Genomic DNA, 18499 nt, shown 5'->3' with positions numbered 1-18499 from the left:
CGAAAATTGTTGCAATAATTCGGATTTTTTATAAATATATTTATTAATATTTTTTAAAACAAAATAGTCTTAACCTCATCCCTTTTTATTCATTATAAGCTTTAATTTTATAGTATTTACTTTTTTTTAAATTATCTTTTTAAATCCCTTATTTTGGCCTTTTAATTATATGGTGCCAGCCGCAAAAAAAGAGAAGAAAAAGTAATATATTTTAATATTTTTTTAAATAAAGTCTTAACCTCATCCCTTTTCATTTATTATATGCCTTAATTTTATACTATTTACTTTTTTTTTAAATTCTCTTTTTAAATCCCTTATTTTGGCCTTTTAATTATATGATGCCAGCCGCAAAAAAAGAAAAGAAAAAGTAATTATTTTATTTTATTTTTCATGGGGATTCGGAATATTTTTTAAATATTTTTAAAAAAAGATCCCGAATAAAACGAATCTCCACGTTGGGATTCCGAATCCCACATGATTCTCTATCCCAATACGACAGTTAAGAGTAAGATCTTGGAACAAAAACCATAAATTGATAGATGTTGTAATTAGATAAATATATTAAAAATACCGCTAGATATTGATATCTTGTTCGAGCAGATTATTATGCTCTCCATTTTTTATGATTCTCAAAAATATAAGGTCTAAAAGCATTCGAGTGGGTATAATTTTTTCGTAATATTAATCCCCACGCTTAAAAATATGAGAACATTTTTCTTTGAAAAATATTACAAAACATTACTAACATTTTTTATTATATATGAAGTATTTAAGAAATAATGGGGGTGGGGGGAGGGGATAACTTCCCGCAAAATAAAAATTTTGGCCAAATTTCTCCCGCAATTGATCATACTTACCCAGTTCTCTTTAAAGGTCAAGACAAATCTTTTCCTCTTCAGGAATTCTTAGTATCTTATATGCATTAAAAATTTATATTTTTTTAAATTATCACAATTTATTCGTAAGTAGTTTTGTTTCGTATCACTTCAATACCGCGAAACTTTTTCCGCGAAATGCATCAACGCGAATGCATCATAGCAAAAACAGTATCGCGAATGCATTACAACGAATGTATTACCGCGAATGCATCATAGCGAAGACATTACTATGAATGCATCATAGCGAATGTATTAGCGCGAATGCATTACCACGAAATATTATCGCGAATGCATAAAAATGTATTATCGCGAATGTAATATGGCGAATGCATTCACGTATGCAATAGTGCTTGATAGAAATGATTGATATAATTAATATAAAGTATTAAAATTCTTTGCTACTTATCCACTTACTTTCTAATAAGGAGTTCATTATTAATATGTTTTTATTTTTAAATATATCGGAAAACATAATTTGTTACCTTTTGGAAGTTCCTGGCGAATAATATTTTTCCGCTGGATCTCTATTTCTCTAAGGAAACCTTTAGACTCTCTAATTATATTGTAATTCATTTAACAAGTTCAGACATTTTTCAAAAAACCAGAAAACCAGCCTAATTGACCTTTCTATATTTATTTAACGTAGTGTTTTTAAATTTTTATAACTCTAAAACACGTCACTCGCTATTTATGAAATTTTGTATTTTATTAAAAAATATATGAAATTTAGTATCCTCAATTTTTTTTATTAATTAGATCAAGTCGTTTTTTAGAAATTTGAAATACTAATATTTGACAAAAAATAACTTAAGACCCTCATTTATTTTTATTTATTTAAAAATGAGCTAGATGTGTTCCCATTATGTTGGTTTATAGCAGGATGCTCGCCTTTTTTTAAATTTTTTTCCGTAATTATAAATTATAATGCAAAACACAAAGTATACTTTGAGATCCATAAAATTATTAAAATAATAAATATAATTAATCTATCCTTTTTTTTCTTGTGTAACCCCTAACGATAAACGCCAATTTTATTATTTCTTGAGAAATTAAGGGCCATATCCGCTCACAGAATAATAATTATGATTACAGTCAAGATATAATTAAAACACCTTTTATTTGACCCCCATATCAATATTTTGTGTTGTTTAAAATATTCCTGATCCCTCAAGACCTAAACCCACCCATTTAGAAAATGATAATGATTACAGTCAAGTTATGATTAAAACACCTTTATTGATACCCATATTGCCTATCGAGAGGGAACGCTTTTTCTAAAGAATAAATCTTATATATACTTTCCTAAGTTCAACAAAAAACAACTAAAAATAAATGGGTTTTTGTGACGGGTTTGAACTCCGGGTATGTGTTCAGGGTTAGTGTTCAGAGCCGGCCTGAGCACAAAATTGGGTCGTATATTTTACGACCAAGCAAATTAACAACACTAATGTAACACTATTTATGGATAGGTTTATAAATAGAATTATAGGCATGTTAACACGTCAATAAAAATAAAATACGTCAAATTATGTTTTAATAATTTTTAAATATGTACCTATAGTATCAGATGTTGAGGGCATTATATATCCTTCGGCCAATATTTCCTGCAATGTTAAATAATCGTTGGCAGATTTATTTATGCTGTTAGTTATGTTGTTTACGCTATTGATAAAACTAGTTATGTTTGGCGACAATATACGTTTCTATAGAATTATTTTTGTTATAAAATCATTTCAAAAAATTATTATCGCTTTTTTTGTTTTTTTATCTTAATCAAGTTTGGTCAATCAACTAATAATTTATCATTTTTCTTCGAAAATCAAATTTATTGCTTTTACCCTACGTACCAATATCAATATAATCATTTAGATTTCCAAATTGAGTAGAAATTAACATTGAAATGCTTAATCACTTTCAAACTTTAAGGCTTGGTTCTGATAGGAGCGTTTCCATGCTAATTTTAAAAATATTTGAAAATTAAGATCCAACCACTCCAATTATGCCTTAGTTTAAAACGAGCCTTGACTTGAATTTTTATAAAATTTTGTGGATTAGCTAAGAATCTCAAAATTTGACAATAGCCAATAGTAACAAATAGAAAAAAATTAAATAATATTTAAGAACAAAATTCAAAGCATTATTCACATATACAATCCAAAAAGTTTATATTATATTTTAAAAAATAACAATAAAATATATATTTTTTAAAGACTTACTGAATAATTTAGTTTTGGCTGAGAATGCCTCCTGCTTTTATCCTTGCTTTTGCCCGTAGTGCCACTATTATTATTATAGTTACTCATGGCGTTCAGGGTTCCCCCGCTGTTCGTAACGTTCATAACATTATTTCTATTAGCAACTGCTGTGTTTGGCCCTTCCAAGTTGAGATTTGAGTGATCGAGACCTTTGAGTTCAGAGTTCAGGACGGGAAAAGTTGTAACACTAGATGAAACGTTCAAAGATGTCGAATGAGTCAGAGCTACGTGATTAATATTAGAATATTGATTGATTTCTTCCATGTTACTAAAATTGGGGCTAAATACGATAGAATTCAAGTCCGTTGGCGTATTTATGGGGTTAATACATGAAGTAGAAAAAGTAAATATCGTTGCTTGAGAATTTTGGGAATTTTTCGATTGGGTAGAATCCTCTTCGAGACTAATTTTTTCCAAGTTATGAGCTATAAATTCAAAAAATGGATGAATTATTATAGTTGTATTAATGTAAAAAAAATATTATTATTATTTTATTTTGATGTAGAAATTGATATATTTTTTTTATATAAAATTTGGATATTGTAAAATTGTTGTGATTTTCGGAAAAATAAAATTAAAGAAAATTTTTAAAAAATTATATAGTCCTAATTATTTGTTTCCAAAAGCTCAAAAGTGATAGTTTTAATCAATTTGGTTCAGCTATAATAATGATCTTGGTAATATATTAAAATTGCCTTATTTAAATTTTTTAATTACTTTAATGACATATCACCTATTTTAAAAATCAGGTTATATTAGAGTTACTACTAGAAATAAAATAAATTAACATTGAGCCCAAATCAAGAGAAGGCATGTAAATTTAATCATAATGAGGCACTACCCATATTTTGATTACATAATTACCCTTTAATTTTTCCTCCTTGATTACTCAAATGACTTCCAATTATGCATATCTAAAATAAGTTAAAAAATTTTTTTAACTTATAATCAGTCTGGACCCGATAAAATGTTTAAGGGTTTAGTAAGGATTCAAGTCAAAAACTATCTGGGCCTATCCGACCCGCGGCCCAGGAGACTAATATTAAATTCTAGTAGGTCTGGGCCGGCGATAGGTTTTCAAAATTTTAAAATTTAAATTTAGCTCATTTATTTTTTTAAATATAAATTTCAGTATTATAAACAAAATGATTGCTTAAATACACTTAAATATTGTTTATTTTCATTAAATACAATAAATTCAATTTTTGGAGGACTAGGGAAAAATTATTAAAATTTATTTTGGGCTTGGGAATTTTTTCTAATATTAAATATGGGCTGAGCAGGGTCTGGGCTTAAATTTTGACTGCGGGCCAGATTAAAAAATTAAGGCCCATTAAGATCTCTGACCAAGGCTCAAAATTTATCTTTAAAAAATGTGGTATGGGTTTAGGTTCATATTTTAAAAAAAAATTGATTTCAATTCCTGAGGTTCGACATAATCCGGGGTGAGTTTCGAGTATAAGGAGAAATTACCCACTATCAATAGAATATATATGGTATGTAAACTTATTTTGTAAGAATAAGAGTAAAAAAAGGTTTCAATAACTATTTTTAAAATTTGGTAGAAAATTGAAAACGGTAATAAAGTTTGGGAAATTTTATCCTAAATGCATTAAGAGTAAAAACAAAATATCAAGTTTGGATGGGGTTCTGAGATAAAAAATCGGGTTTAGGTTCAAAAATCTTAATATTTTTATGTGTCCAGGTTCAGAAAAACAAGTCTCGAACCCGAATCCGGATGTACAGGTTAGGTCCGGAACCCTATTTATAATATCCCATATTCCTTTGCTGAAAACTACCTTGAACCATTTAGTTGTTACTCATTCACTTTGGAGAAAATATTTATTCGTTATAAAGGGTTGGGCTATGGACCTCTGACAAATCATCGTTTTTTTTCTTATGATTTTAAAACTATCCAACCCTCAATCAAGACCTCTATTTTTTCATCTTCGACGGAATAATTTTATTCTAAATGAGTGGTAAACTTGTGATGGTAAATTCTCCTGTTCCTTTGTTCGATGTGCTAGAAGGGCTCGGACTGGGGCATTTGGAGTTATTACTCCTGTTATGGGTAAACATGGAACAACCTTCAGCGAGTATCTCCTCGAGAGAAAGAATATCTCTGGGTTTTGGAATAAGGGGCTGAGCGAGCATCGCCCTCACAATGTCCAGTCTTCCATGGGATGCCGCTAGAACAAATGGGGCATGGCTTCCTGCTCTGACCCCGCAAGTTGAGCTCAAAGGAGTTATATGAGCACTAGGGTGATGGTTTAGGTCAAGTGTTTCTGAAAAAAATGAAGGAGTAATGGAATAATTATTGAATTGCATTAAAATTAAATAAAATGGGGAAAAAATTGTAACGGTAATGTGTGGCAGGCTCAATTTGATAATTATATTTTTCAATTTTACAAAAATTTTGACCCTTAATATTCAATATATCGTGATAAACAATTGGCTTTCGATATATGACTACAACAAAAAATAAATTTAAATTTTAAGTTGTTAATGATAATTATTATGTAAATTACAAAAACCATTTCAATTAAACAATCGAATTAAGTAACCGGTGACCCAAACAAAAAAAGGGTAGATGAAATTTGGATTAGAATTGATTTCCTCAATATACCTTCTTTATTTTTCGCCAAAACTTTGCACAAACCCCATTTTTCTTACTTTTGCCTATATTAATATAATTAAAAAAAGAAAAAGTGACTATAATATAAAAACAAAAAACCGTAAAGTCTTCGGGAGGTCTCACTATAAAGAGCGTCACCGTATTCGACAGAATTCCCTTGGAACCGATTATGATTAACATTCAAGCCATAATAGTGACGTTGATTAGCAGCGTTCGGTGAAGGAGAAGGAGGCAAGCAACAGCTGCTGCGATGGTTATAAGCAGTACATAAGTAAGGATCCCCTCCTTTGTTTAGAAGCGAAGTAACTATACGAAGGTTGCCTACATAATAAATAAGATATTATGAGACAATTTGGAGTAGGTGGCCAGTGCTCATATCATCTACCATGATTATGATTATTGAGTTGAGCCCATTTTGATAAAGATGACTTATTTTGATTCTTAAATAAATTAAAACATTACTTTAAAGGGAACTAGGAAAGCGCAGCGAAAAAAAAACTCTACCTATAACAAATTTTTCTGAAAAAGAGGAAAAATTTTTTACGGGGTTTATAATTTCCAAAAAAAACATAAAAAAATAAAAATTATATATAAAGGAAATTAAAAGAGAAAAGTATGTGAAATTTAAACATATTCAATAAAAATAAAATATTTTATGTTATAAAATTATTACATGAGTATTAAGTAAAGATTAATTAAATAAAATGGCGTTTCTAAAAAGAGATGATGAGAACTTAAATGGAAAAATTACATTTTCCATGGCCTATTGATTTTAATATTTCAAAATAAATAATTATACTTAATTAAAAATACTTTTACGATAAAAAGATCATAATTTGAATTATTGATATTATGAATACCCGATGCGCACGCTAATTGAAGGGGAGTTTCAGAAAAACATAATTCCTCCCCGCATTTAATACCGCCTTCAACATTTGCTCCATTTTCTAGCAATACCTTCAGTGTATTTTTTTAAAAGGCTTGTAAAAATGAATGCACAATGTTATTTAATAATGCATCGGCCCAATAATCCCTTTTATTTAAATAATGGTATCTGCCGATATTTTTACACTGACCAATCATATCAAAATGGTAAATTGAAATTATAATTAATTTTTAAAATAAAGAAAGTAATATACGATGGGTCATTTTTTGAAAAAAATGCTATTACCTCAACTATGTTAAGATGTCCGAATATAACTGAAAAGGATAAAGCAGTCCAATGGCATATCTCACTATAATATGAAGGCAAATGGCTACAGCAAGAAGCATTCGTCATAATAACCTTTTAAATTTATTTAATATTTATTAAAATAAGATATCAATTTGGTAAAACATTTTAGAATAGAATAATTATATTTTATGTGAGGTTATCTTGATAAATGCTTATTCTGCGTTCTAGTAGCTTTGTGTAAATTTTAATAAATTATAATAATAAGATTAATAAAAGAATAATTAATTATTTCATTTATACACTTGAAAAATGACATATATAGATTAAAAGAGAGATATTCATAACGTGTAAAATTTTGAAAGTATTATTATAATTTTAATTTGAAATATATTTTACATCTTTATCGATATCCAAAACAAAGGCCAATAAGGTTTTAACCATCGTGTAATTGTCGTCAACGCTGCAGTACATTAAAGGTGTTATGAGAGTCTGATAATTAATTAATAAATATTTAAAAAATAAAGCACACTCTTTTAATTTATTATTTCTTGATAGGTGTATTGAAAATCAATGGTCCGATCCGATCTTTGCTAACAGTGTAGTTTTTATATTTATAATATTTGACAGAAATAAAATAAAACTTCATTTGAGAATAAAATAGGCAATGTCCAAATATTGATGTTTAAAATCTATTGTCGGGTTTGAAGGGACTGTTTTTCCTAAAATCAAATCATAATCTTTCCTTAACTAATATGATATTTAACCTCACCATTTATTCTATGTGAATTAAATGAAAAATAAAATCACATATATATTATATAATAGATTTAAAATTTAAATAAACAAAAGGTCTAAAAAATTGGATTAAAAAACTGGTAATTAGATAAAATGAAGGAAACATTATACACGAATAAGGTAGAAGACGAATATGGGCAATTTATAATTTAATTTTAGGTATTAAATTATTTTGTATATTGAGTTAATACCAACTAGAAATGAACTAAGAGTTATAATTTCCCAATTGACAATATCTGTGGATGAATAATATCAAAGTATAAATTTTTAATAACCTTTTTTAGACTAATGTGTCCTTTTTCAAAATTCTAGACGCACTATATTTTTGAAAAAGTCACTACTTTGGCCAAGTTATTAACCTCAGTGTTCTCGATCTTTAGTTGAGACTCAACTTAAAGGTTTTAGTCAATTTTTAGGCAAAACCTTGGTTTAGCTGAATTGGAGTTGGCCAAAGTTAAATAATTTAACATTAACACCATATGACTAAAAACACTATAATGATCGGCAATACAATATAAAAATGAAAAAATAAAACAATTTACCTGTTGTTCAAAATAAGCGTCCTCGTCAATTATATTAATGGTCAAATTATTGATATTGTTTCTCAAAATGAAAAAATAAAACAATTTACCTGTTGTTCAAAATAAGCGTCCTCGTCAATTATATTAATGGTCAAATTATTGATATTGTTTCTCGGGTTTCCGCCATTTCCAATTGAGCTAATGCTATTATTAACGCTGAAATTCAATAACCCACAAGAGTTTTTATCTACATTCGTACTAGAGCTGAACGTTTGAGATTGAGAAAGCAATTTTAAGACATTAGGCACCAGGTCAGGATTACCACTACTCAGCATTTGAAAGGCCAAGGCTTGCCTACATCTCAAATCTATGAGCATGGATTGTCTTTTATCAGTATTATTGTTTAAATTGTTGGCCAACGATTGGGGGCATGTATTATTATAGCAATTATAGGTATTGTAGGCGTTAAAATTAGATAGCAGGAGTTCTTGGTGGAATCTTCATGGGGAAAAAAGAAGTTAAATGTAGAAGAAAAATATTTATAATTGTCTTAACCTTTGAGAATATTCGTTTAAAAAAATAACACGAGAGCATTCATGGGGTGAGCACGAATCTAAATTTCAAACTATTATATCTCGATCATTAATTTGTTTTTCGTCGTGATTTATAGAATATACTTAAACATTCTATCTAATATAATATTTTTAAAACTTGATCCATTAAAATTTTTTATAGAAGTTATCATAGTTAGCCAAAAAAGAGTTGTAAATTGATTAAAAATCTTTGATATCTTAAAAGGCACTCATCAAAAGAGTCATTAAGCTACTGAAAAATCCAGATCAACATAATTATAGGATTTTGTAATAGTTTTTTTTAAGTCTAGGATCTGTATGAACCCCTCGTGTTTTCAGAGATTAATTAGTACCTAATTGCAAATACGATTTTTTTATAAATACTGATAATGGATATCAGAGACATAGAGGATTGGTCAAAATTTAAGATCCAATCTGAATTTATGCAAATTTCATTTTCAGATCCGGCCCGGGATTACTTTTTAAAAATTTAACTAGGTTCTAATTTATTATTTGATAATTTTTTCAGCGCGGCTCGGCATTCTTATTATCATTTGGGTTGTATTTTGCATATTGTTTCAAAAAGAAATTGAAAATATGAGCAATAAATGTATATTAAAGGCTATATGATTTACCATATTTTCAAACTGATTAATTGATATAATTTGAATATTTTTAAATAATAATTCGATTAGTTTTTGTGCCGGTTTCGGGATTGCAGATCTCTGACTGGTATAAAGAAATTATCTTTAATATTTGTTTATGTAATTTATTTCTAATGAAATTTTATTACTATCAGTCGATTCACAAATTATAAACTTATCCTATCTTTAAACTAGGGGTGTACCGATACCACTTTTTGGAGGCCGATCCGATCCGATATTAAATTGATATCGGCCGATTACCGATCCGATATCATATATAATTTTGTATTCTGTAAAGATACCAATGGTTTTAATTTTTAATATACCTTTTATTAGTATAACATCTATAATCTAAATATACCATAACTTATGTCATTTAAATATATTATAATATTCAGTTATAGTTTATATTCAATTCATTTGCAATTCTATAAGTATATAAAATATTGTTATTGTTAAATTACTTTTATATAATAAGTAATAACATTAATCTATATATAATAAGTAATAAACAAATATACTATGAAATTTGAAATAAATATTTAAAATAATATTTAACAATAATATAAGGAAAATTTCTTTTTAGAAATACCAAAATTTTCGATATATCAGAGGTCAGCCAGCGGCGATGGTAATTGTCAATATCACCAGCTTCACTAAAAACAGATTCTGAAGAGATTATCGCACACTTTTATAAACGGAATGCGCAAAAAAAATAACAATATGGCAGAATGTTTATTAATTTATTATTATTTAAAAAAATATACATAAAAATAGATTTCGATTTTATTTATAAAAATAAATAATTTTAGATAACTTTTTTTTTAAAATTTTATTTTTGTTGTGCCATTTTATATCGAATTGGATCGGAAAATTATAATATTGGCCGATAACCGATATTTTAAAATGGGTGAAATATCGGCCCGATCCGATAAAAATCGGTGCATCCATGCTTTAAACCATTATAATAAAAAAAAACAATATTTTATGCAAAAAATTAATAATACACTCTGGACAAACTTTTTATTATCAAAGATATTCAATAATTCTTTATTTACAACCGCAATAATCTATTGAATATTTCAAATCAGACAATAAACAATGGCGTAATAATAATTTTCTTATGTCATGTGTATCATCTGATATTGGAAGGCTAATCACTACACTTACAATATTTAAAAAAGTTTTTCAAGAAATCTTAGCTATATGAACTTGTAATAGAGGTTGGAATTTGCATATCTCTTTGACATATCATTGTATATAAACAAAGAATTTTAACGAAAAACGGGTCCATAAATATTCCCCATATTTTAAATATAACGATTAAGTTTTGGAGAAATAAAAAAAAACAAAATACACTCAATCATGTGTGATAATGCATCCGATATTGTCTTGGCCATGAGAAACGAAAAATTTCAAAGAGTTTCCTATTTAGTCCTATAGTTATTATTTATAGAAAATATTTTTAAAAATATAGAATAATGAAATCTATGTAAATATCGGATAGGTATAGATTTTAAAAAAAATTGGCGGATCGGCACAGCCCTAATTATTATAAATATATCTTTTATCGCGTTTTTTTAATAATGTTTAGGTTAGTAAAATTAAATTTAAATAGTAAGCGGAAAATAATCCCCGGAAAAAAAATCCCTGGAAAATAAACAGAAAAAAATTCCCTGGAAAAAATTTCTCCGTAAATAAATTCCCAATTTTTTTCGATTTTAAAATAATATAAAGTGAAAAATAATTCCCTTTTTAAGTATCAAAAATAAATTGATCAAATTTTAATAAAAATTTTGATCTTTTATAAAAGTTCCTTTATATATAATTAAATATTTTGCAATTTCTTTTAAAAAAATCTCTAAGTTGAAAAACAATTTATATTAAAACTTAATCCTCATTTTCTGAAGATTTTTTTCAAAATCAATAAATTTTTAACAAACCAATAAGACAAAAAATTTTTATCACAAAACACATTTTCGCGAAATTTTTATCGCGAATGTTTATTAAAGTAAATTGATTTTATAGATAAATATCGCAAATCCACATTCGCATGCTAATCAGCGAAGACCATATAGAGAATTTTTTCTAGCAGAACTTTTACCGAGATGAGCTAATATATAACAGCGAAACTTTTATCGCCAATTTATAATGGTGAGCGAAAATCATTTGGAGAAAGCGAAATCAAATCGAAAAGACAATTGAGCGAAAACTTATTAATGCAAAATAAATATCGAGGAAAAGCGTGAAAGCAATACCGCGATAATTGCTAATAGTGACTATTTTTTTTAAATCAATAGAAAAAAAGTATTTCATTCATTCATATATTCCTCTGAGCAATTATCTTTTAAACTGAATATCCTTTTATGGGCAATTCCGTTATATCTGAGCATTAAAAAATAATTCTGGATATTCAGTATTTTTTCTGAGCTTTGAGTATTTTCAACGTTCAAGGGGTGTTTCAGTTTTAATTCTGAGCGATTAAATAGGTTAATTTCAAAATATAAAACTCGATAAATCTGGTGGTATTTTTTATACTTTATAATTTCGCAGCGATAGCATAAAAAGTATTCAAATAGATTTTTGACATTAAATCAAAATATGATACAAAGTTAAGATAGAGTGGCTACGATGAAAATGAAAAGATTACAATAGATTATTTTACAATGCTTAAATAAAAAATTATGGGGATAACTATTATATAAAAGGGAATTGATAATATGATGTTAATTTATGTCAAACGAATCCTTATTATTTTTCAGCTAATTGAAAAAAAAATCGTATGACCAATTATTTTTAAAGGTAATTATGAAGATCCTCAATTAAAATTTCTCAATTGGATATTTAGAAAAACTTTTTGAAAATGATAAATAATTTCATAATTTTTTTTAAAAAAAACTATGTTCAAAAAATTTGTAAAAAAGAATATTTTTTAAAAGAAAAAAAATAATATGAAAGTACTTTTTATACAAATTTCTTTCAGTCATTATAAATCTTTAAAATTCTTTCTCATTAATATCTAAAAGTTGGGGAAAATGTTTAAAGGCAAAAAAAATTTTATTTAATAATCTTATAATTAATTGAAGCCTCGAAACTTCGAGAGTTGAAGTTTAAAAAACAACTTTAGATTTATTTAAAGATGAAACCTGACGGTCAGGGCCAAAAGATCGATCTTAAAAAAATTTTTAAATTGAAAATTTGGGCCAGACCATTACAATTAAATGTTAACTGATGAAAATATTTTGCTAAATATCACAAAAACTAGGTATTTACGAGGTAATTAAGCTCAGGGTTTTGACATAGTATGCATTAGTTTATTTTATAATTTTTTGTTAAAATTTCACTAAAATTGGGTTCGGGATAAAACCATAACGTTAAGTTAAACATTATAAGATTTAGGGTTATTCGATAATATTTTGAAAATTAGGTTAAGTTTAGTTTAACATTAACTACTTTTTATGTTTATAATTTAGGTCAACAATTATATTGGGGAAATCTTTGAAATATATTTTCCAGGGAATTTTTTTATTTTTAGGATTTACTCAAAATTTTTAAATATTTTATTTCTTGGATATATTTCAAGACCAGCAGGCCCGGCCGTCGTATTTTAATTATTTTAAATATATAAGCCGGGACTAAAAAAAATATTTTTTAAAACTGGACTGGGCCTGATTGTTTTTTTTAAATATCAGGGAAAAAATTTTTGAAAAATATAATAAAAAACGGGGATTTTACATCCGTGAAATTTCTATCCAGGGAATAATTTTTCTGGGGATTTTTTTACCGGGAATTATTTTCCTATATTAATTTTAAATTACTGTAAAAGGGTAGAGGGCTTAACTGAATGATATGAATGAGGCAATAAGATAGAACTGGCTTGTTGAACATCCTCAGGTATAATGTGACTGCCGTCTCTATGTTCCACCAACGTTAAAATAACCCTCAGCCAATCGTATAGTTCTGGTATCAAAGGTCTATCCACTCCAAATATATTGCTCAGTAATTCGTATTCCCTTTAAAAAAATATATATAGCAATGTGATCTAGAAGTCTTTAATGCACGGCCTGGGCAATGTCTAAAAAAGTTTATTTGGTCAGGGCTGGGCAAAAAATTAACAGGCCGGTACGGACATACAAATTATTTGTCTGGATTATTGATGAATCCTGATATATGATAGAAGTGATAATCAATAAAGTCTAGTCTTTTTAATTTAACCACTCCCAAATATTATAACAGTTGTTTATTTTGGTGCCCAGCTACATATATTGCGGGTTAGGTCTTGTATTTGGCGGGGAAACCTTAGTAAAAAAAAATCGGAAACGAGCCGGGTTGGGCACAAATATCGCCCATTTATTTCAAAAACTCCGATCCTATATAAATTTTTCAAAGGGTTTCTTGAATATAAATTACATTATAATTACAAGTTTTTTAATCATTTTTTTTATATATATTAAACAATACTTTTTTTTATCCCTTTCTTAATAACCATTATGGTCGATTGAGCATTATTAATTTTAAATCATTATGTTGACACACCGATAATGAGAAGCGATGTAAATATATTTAAAAATTTTTTTAGTATCCTATATCAAAGCGCTAAAACATGATAAATTGGAAGGTTTGTGCGCCAGCATATTGAGTTTTTTAGCGTATTATAATTTAAAATTTTTTTTAAAAAAAAAACCATAAAAATTGATATAATCTTTTTTACCTTCTCTATACTATAAAAATGTAACAAGCAACAATATTAAATATTAACTTAAAATATACGCTACTACAATTCTAACCATTTTAGTTTCAAATGTAATAAACTAGAAAAAATAGCCTAGATATGGTAATCAGTAGATACGTTAAACTATATATATATCGTTAAATTATGATCATTTCCAAGTAAGCGTTTTTTCACATAATAAAGCTAATAAGGTTCCTGGGGGAAAAATTTACAAGATTATAAGTTGTAAAAATTCCACGCATTTCGGTAAAAAGTTTATGAATAAAAACATAATGAAACATGTTATAAACCTAGTGTAAGCGTAATTTATAACGGAGTTAGAATTGAAGATAAAATGAAAATCCCTGATAGCCTCCCTGGTCCATACGGGTATTCTGTGAGGGCATCTACTAAACACATGAAGGCTAGATAAAGTGTGTTGATGCTTAACTCCGGTAAGATTTAACGAATGATTGAAATCAAAAGTTCGGCTGTTTAAACTTTTATTGTTTAGGATATTGAAATTGCTGAAAGCTTGATAGTGATAGTAATGCCTGGGGAAGCCGTGAAAGTTTGGGTTTAACCAAAGGAAGGAAGTCGCTTCGGTCACGTTATCGACTATGTAAGGTATTTAGGTAAATGAAAATAAAATTTATTAATTAACATTATGACTTGATTTGTAAAAGTAGGGAACAGTGGGACTTCGTTAGCTCTACTAGTAAAAGAATTTTTAAAAAACTTTCTCAAATGAAAATTTTATATTATTTAGCAAAAAATTATAAGATAATGGTGGTTTTATTTGGGTAAAAATATTTTTAAATTCTAAAATTCAAATTTGTCAGCTCTAGCCCAAATTTTCAGATTTTTTCTAGCATAGGCTGGTTTACATCTTTCTTTAAGTAAAGCCAAATTAGTCCATTCGAGCAAACAGTAATTTAAAAATATATATTTATAATTATTGAGGGTTATATTATCTCATCCCATTGATGGCTCAGAAAGTATTCGAACAAATTAAAACTATCTATAGAAATTCATGTCAATATTAGTTTTAAAAACCAATTCCCGCCTAACAACATAATGCCCTAATAAATTCATCCTGACAAGTGGAGAGAACATTTCCTAAATAAATATTAATTAAATAATAATATATATATACAAAGTATTGACCTGTTTGATTAAAGGTACTACACTCTTTAGAGCTAAGAACTTTGTCCAAAGGCATCAGCAATGAGCCATTCGTTTTAAGGATATTTTTGAAAGAACCCTTCATGTTAAAAGATTTGGATTTGTGTTCCTTATTATCAAAGAATTTATTATCAATATTATTCATCATGAGGTTGTTATTCTGATCGGCGTTGGTTAGACATTTATTTTTACGTTTGGGTGGGGAACTTTGTCTCTGAAAAGATTTGAAAATGAAAGGTCCCGATTTGTGTAGATTGGATGAGGTTGAAGACAAAGAGAATTGTTTCTCACTCACTTCATCAAAATGGCATAGTTTTAACTGGCCGTTCAAAATTTTATTAACTGATGGAAAAAAAAAATTGATAAATAGAAAATATAAATAAATAAGATAATTTGTATAGTATTTAACAGAAATATACGGATACGGAGTATAGATATCGAACCCCTACTTTTTATTCTTAGTCGATACCATGGGCCAATACCAAATTATCCAACCTTCTAAAGGTTAGTTCAATAATTTTTCGATAAATTTTGCACAAAAAAATTATATTTTAAATAATCTATCGTAAATTTTTTTATTCTTAAATAGTTTGTTTTAAACCATTCTTATTCGTTATTTAGTAAGATAATAAAAAAAAGTTGCCGTTCTCGTGCTGCCTTACTTTTTCCGATAGATATTTAAATTTTCTTAAATGATCTTTTACAGGCGCGCGCAGAAATCTATGCCCTATGGAGGGAGTAAATTTGTTGAGCTATATTTCCCAGAGATAATTTGAGAGGTAATAATTTTCGCCTCCCAATTAAACAACTTTTTATTATATTTTTCGTTTTTCGCAGAGCTAGCATCTTTTCTAAGAGGATTTAATCGTAAATCAGAGACCTGCAGAGTACCTACGGCTCGACCCGGATTTTTTTTTTAAAAAAAATTTCAGGCTCGGCCCAAATTTTTTTTAAATATATATTATTTAATTTTTATAGCCAATAATGGCAAAAATATATGGTTTTAGGCGGGGTATTTTTTAAAAAAAAATTTAGACCTGGGCTGGGTATTATAAAAAAAATTAAATACGACCTGCCTCGGATACCCGGGTCGGGCTTAAGGCCGAGCCTGCAGGTCTATGGCATAAATTTAATAAAAAATCTCACATATTCAGTATTGGACTACTTCCTTTGTTACATTTTTCCTAAGTTTCATTTTTTTAATATTATGCTTCTCCAATCTTTTAAAATTTATGGAAAAATCTTTGCAAGAATCATTGTAATGCTTTATTAATGTTCTCATACAAGTATCGGTGCTGAATGGAACTATGCCAATCCAAAAAAATTTCACCGATCCGATATTTTCCGATATCACTAAAACACCGATCCGATTCCCATATCAAATTGATTTTTATTTACCATCTATCTATATATTAATGTCATAAAAATATTAATATTTTGTCTAAAAATTTATAATCTCATTTATAATATTTGCAATGTTTATGGGTGAATGTATCTTTTTAAAGACGACTTAAAGTTAGGGTTGCTTTTTTTCACCCCTAACCCAATATCTAGATCATTTTTTTCGACCAAAAGTCAAATAACATTTAGTATATATTAATATTATAGGCGGGAAAGTTACTTAAAGCTTCTTTAAATTATAATGCTCTGATTAACTATTCATCATAGTTATATTTAAAAATTTTTAAGTGATGTACCATAGAAAAGTGCCATTTGTCATGATAATTATTTTTGAACTTTTTTAAATGAAATAGAAAAATATATATTGTAGACATGTTAAATCAAAATTTCAGTGATGATGTACCATAGATAAGTGGTAATTGTCATAATCGCTATTTTTGAACTTTTTTGAGTTTCTTTAAAGCAAATTGCTAAAAATATATATTCTAAACATGTTAAATTAAAAATTCAGTGAGGATGTATCATAGATAGGTGACAATTGTCATAATCGCTATTTTTGAACTTTTTTCAATTTTTTTAAAGGAAATAGCAAAAAATATATATTCTAACCATGTTAAATTAAAAATTCAGTGAGGATGTATGATAGATATGTGACAATTGTCATAATCGCTATTTTTGAACTTTTTCAAATTTTTTTAAAGGAAATATCTAAAAATATATATTCTAAACATGTTAAATTAAAAATTCAGTGAGGATGTATCATAGATAGGTGACAATTGTCATAATCGCTATTTTTGAACTTTTTCAAATTTTTTTAAAGGAAATAGCTAAAAATATATATTCTAAACATGTTAAATTAAAATTTCAGTGAGGATGTATCATAGATAGGTGACAATTGTCATAATCGCTATTTTTAAACTTTTTCAAATTTTTTTAAAGGAAACATCTTAAAATATATATTCTAAACATGTTAAATTTAAAATTCAGTGAGGATGTATCATATATAGGTGACAATTGTCATAATCGCTATTTTTGAACTTTTTCAAATTTTTTTAAAGGAAATATCTAAAAATATATATTCTAAACATGTTAAATTAAAAATTCAGTGAGGATGTATCATAGATAGGTGACAATTGTCATAATCGCTATTTTTGAACTTTTTCAAATTTTTTTAAAGGAAATAGCTAAAAATATATATTGTAAAGATGTTAAAATAAAATTTCAGTGAAGATGTACCATAGAAAAGTGACAATTGTCATAATTGCTATTTTTGAACTTTTTCAAATTTTTTTAAAGGAAATAGCTAAAAATATATATTCTAAACATGTTAAATTAAAATTTCAGTGAGGATGTATCATAGATAGGTGACAATTGTCATAATCGCTATTTTTAAACTTTTTCAAATTTTTTTAAAGGAAATATCTAAAAATATATATTCTAAACATGTTAAATTAAAAATTCAGTGAGGATGTATCATAGATAGAAGACAATTGTCATAATCGATATTTTTGAACTTTTTCAAATTTTTTTAAAGGAAATAGCTAAAAATATATATTGTAAAGATGTTAAAATAAAATTTCAGTGAAGATGTACCATAGAAAAGTTTTTTCAAATTTTTTTAAAGGAAACATCTTAAAATATATATTCTAAACATATTAAATTTAAAATTCAGTGAGGATGTATCATATATAGATGACAATTGTCATAATCACTATTTTTGAACTTTTT

The 18499-nt window shown here is 27.2% G+C and overlaps 1 protein-coding gene across 1 annotated transcript in view; it reads right to left on the bottom strand.

The window, feature by feature from the left end:
• Nucleotides 1–18499, bottom strand: part of LOC135927514 (uncharacterized) — a 31850-nt gene that overhangs the window by 6429 nt on the left and 6922 nt on the right. The window contains exons 4-14 of the mRNA XM_065463540.1: nucleotides 15353–15712; nucleotides 14497–14803; nucleotides 13293–13487; nucleotides 8369–8756; nucleotides 7339–7431; nucleotides 6940–7053; nucleotides 6629–6725; nucleotides 5868–6089; nucleotides 5119–5418; nucleotides 3095–3558; nucleotides 2434–2581 (exon numbers count right to left, since the gene is read on the bottom strand). Coding sequence (XP_065319612.1) covers nucleotides 2434–2581; nucleotides 3095–3558; nucleotides 5119–5418; nucleotides 5868–6089; nucleotides 6629–6725; nucleotides 6940–7053; nucleotides 7339–7431; nucleotides 8369–8756; nucleotides 13293–13487; nucleotides 14497–14803; nucleotides 15353–15712 — 2688 coding nt within the window. The remainder of the gene's footprint in view (nucleotides 1–2433; nucleotides 2582–3094; nucleotides 3559–5118; nucleotides 5419–5867; nucleotides 6090–6628; nucleotides 6726–6939; nucleotides 7054–7338; nucleotides 7432–8368; nucleotides 8757–13292; nucleotides 13488–14496; nucleotides 14804–15352; nucleotides 15713–18499) is intronic.

This window comes from Gordionus sp. m RMFG-2023, chromosome 3, assembly GCF_954871325.1.
Source record: "Gordionus sp. m RMFG-2023 chromosome 3, tfGorSpeb1-WG-v2, whole genome shotgun sequence".
Classification (NCBI taxonomy): domain Eukaryota; kingdom Metazoa; phylum Nematomorpha; class Gordioida; order Chordodea; family Parachordodidae; genus Gordionus; species Gordionus sp. m RMFG-2023.
Note: the sequence above shows the minus strand (reverse complement) of the source record. Positions and strands in the feature narration are given on the sequence as shown.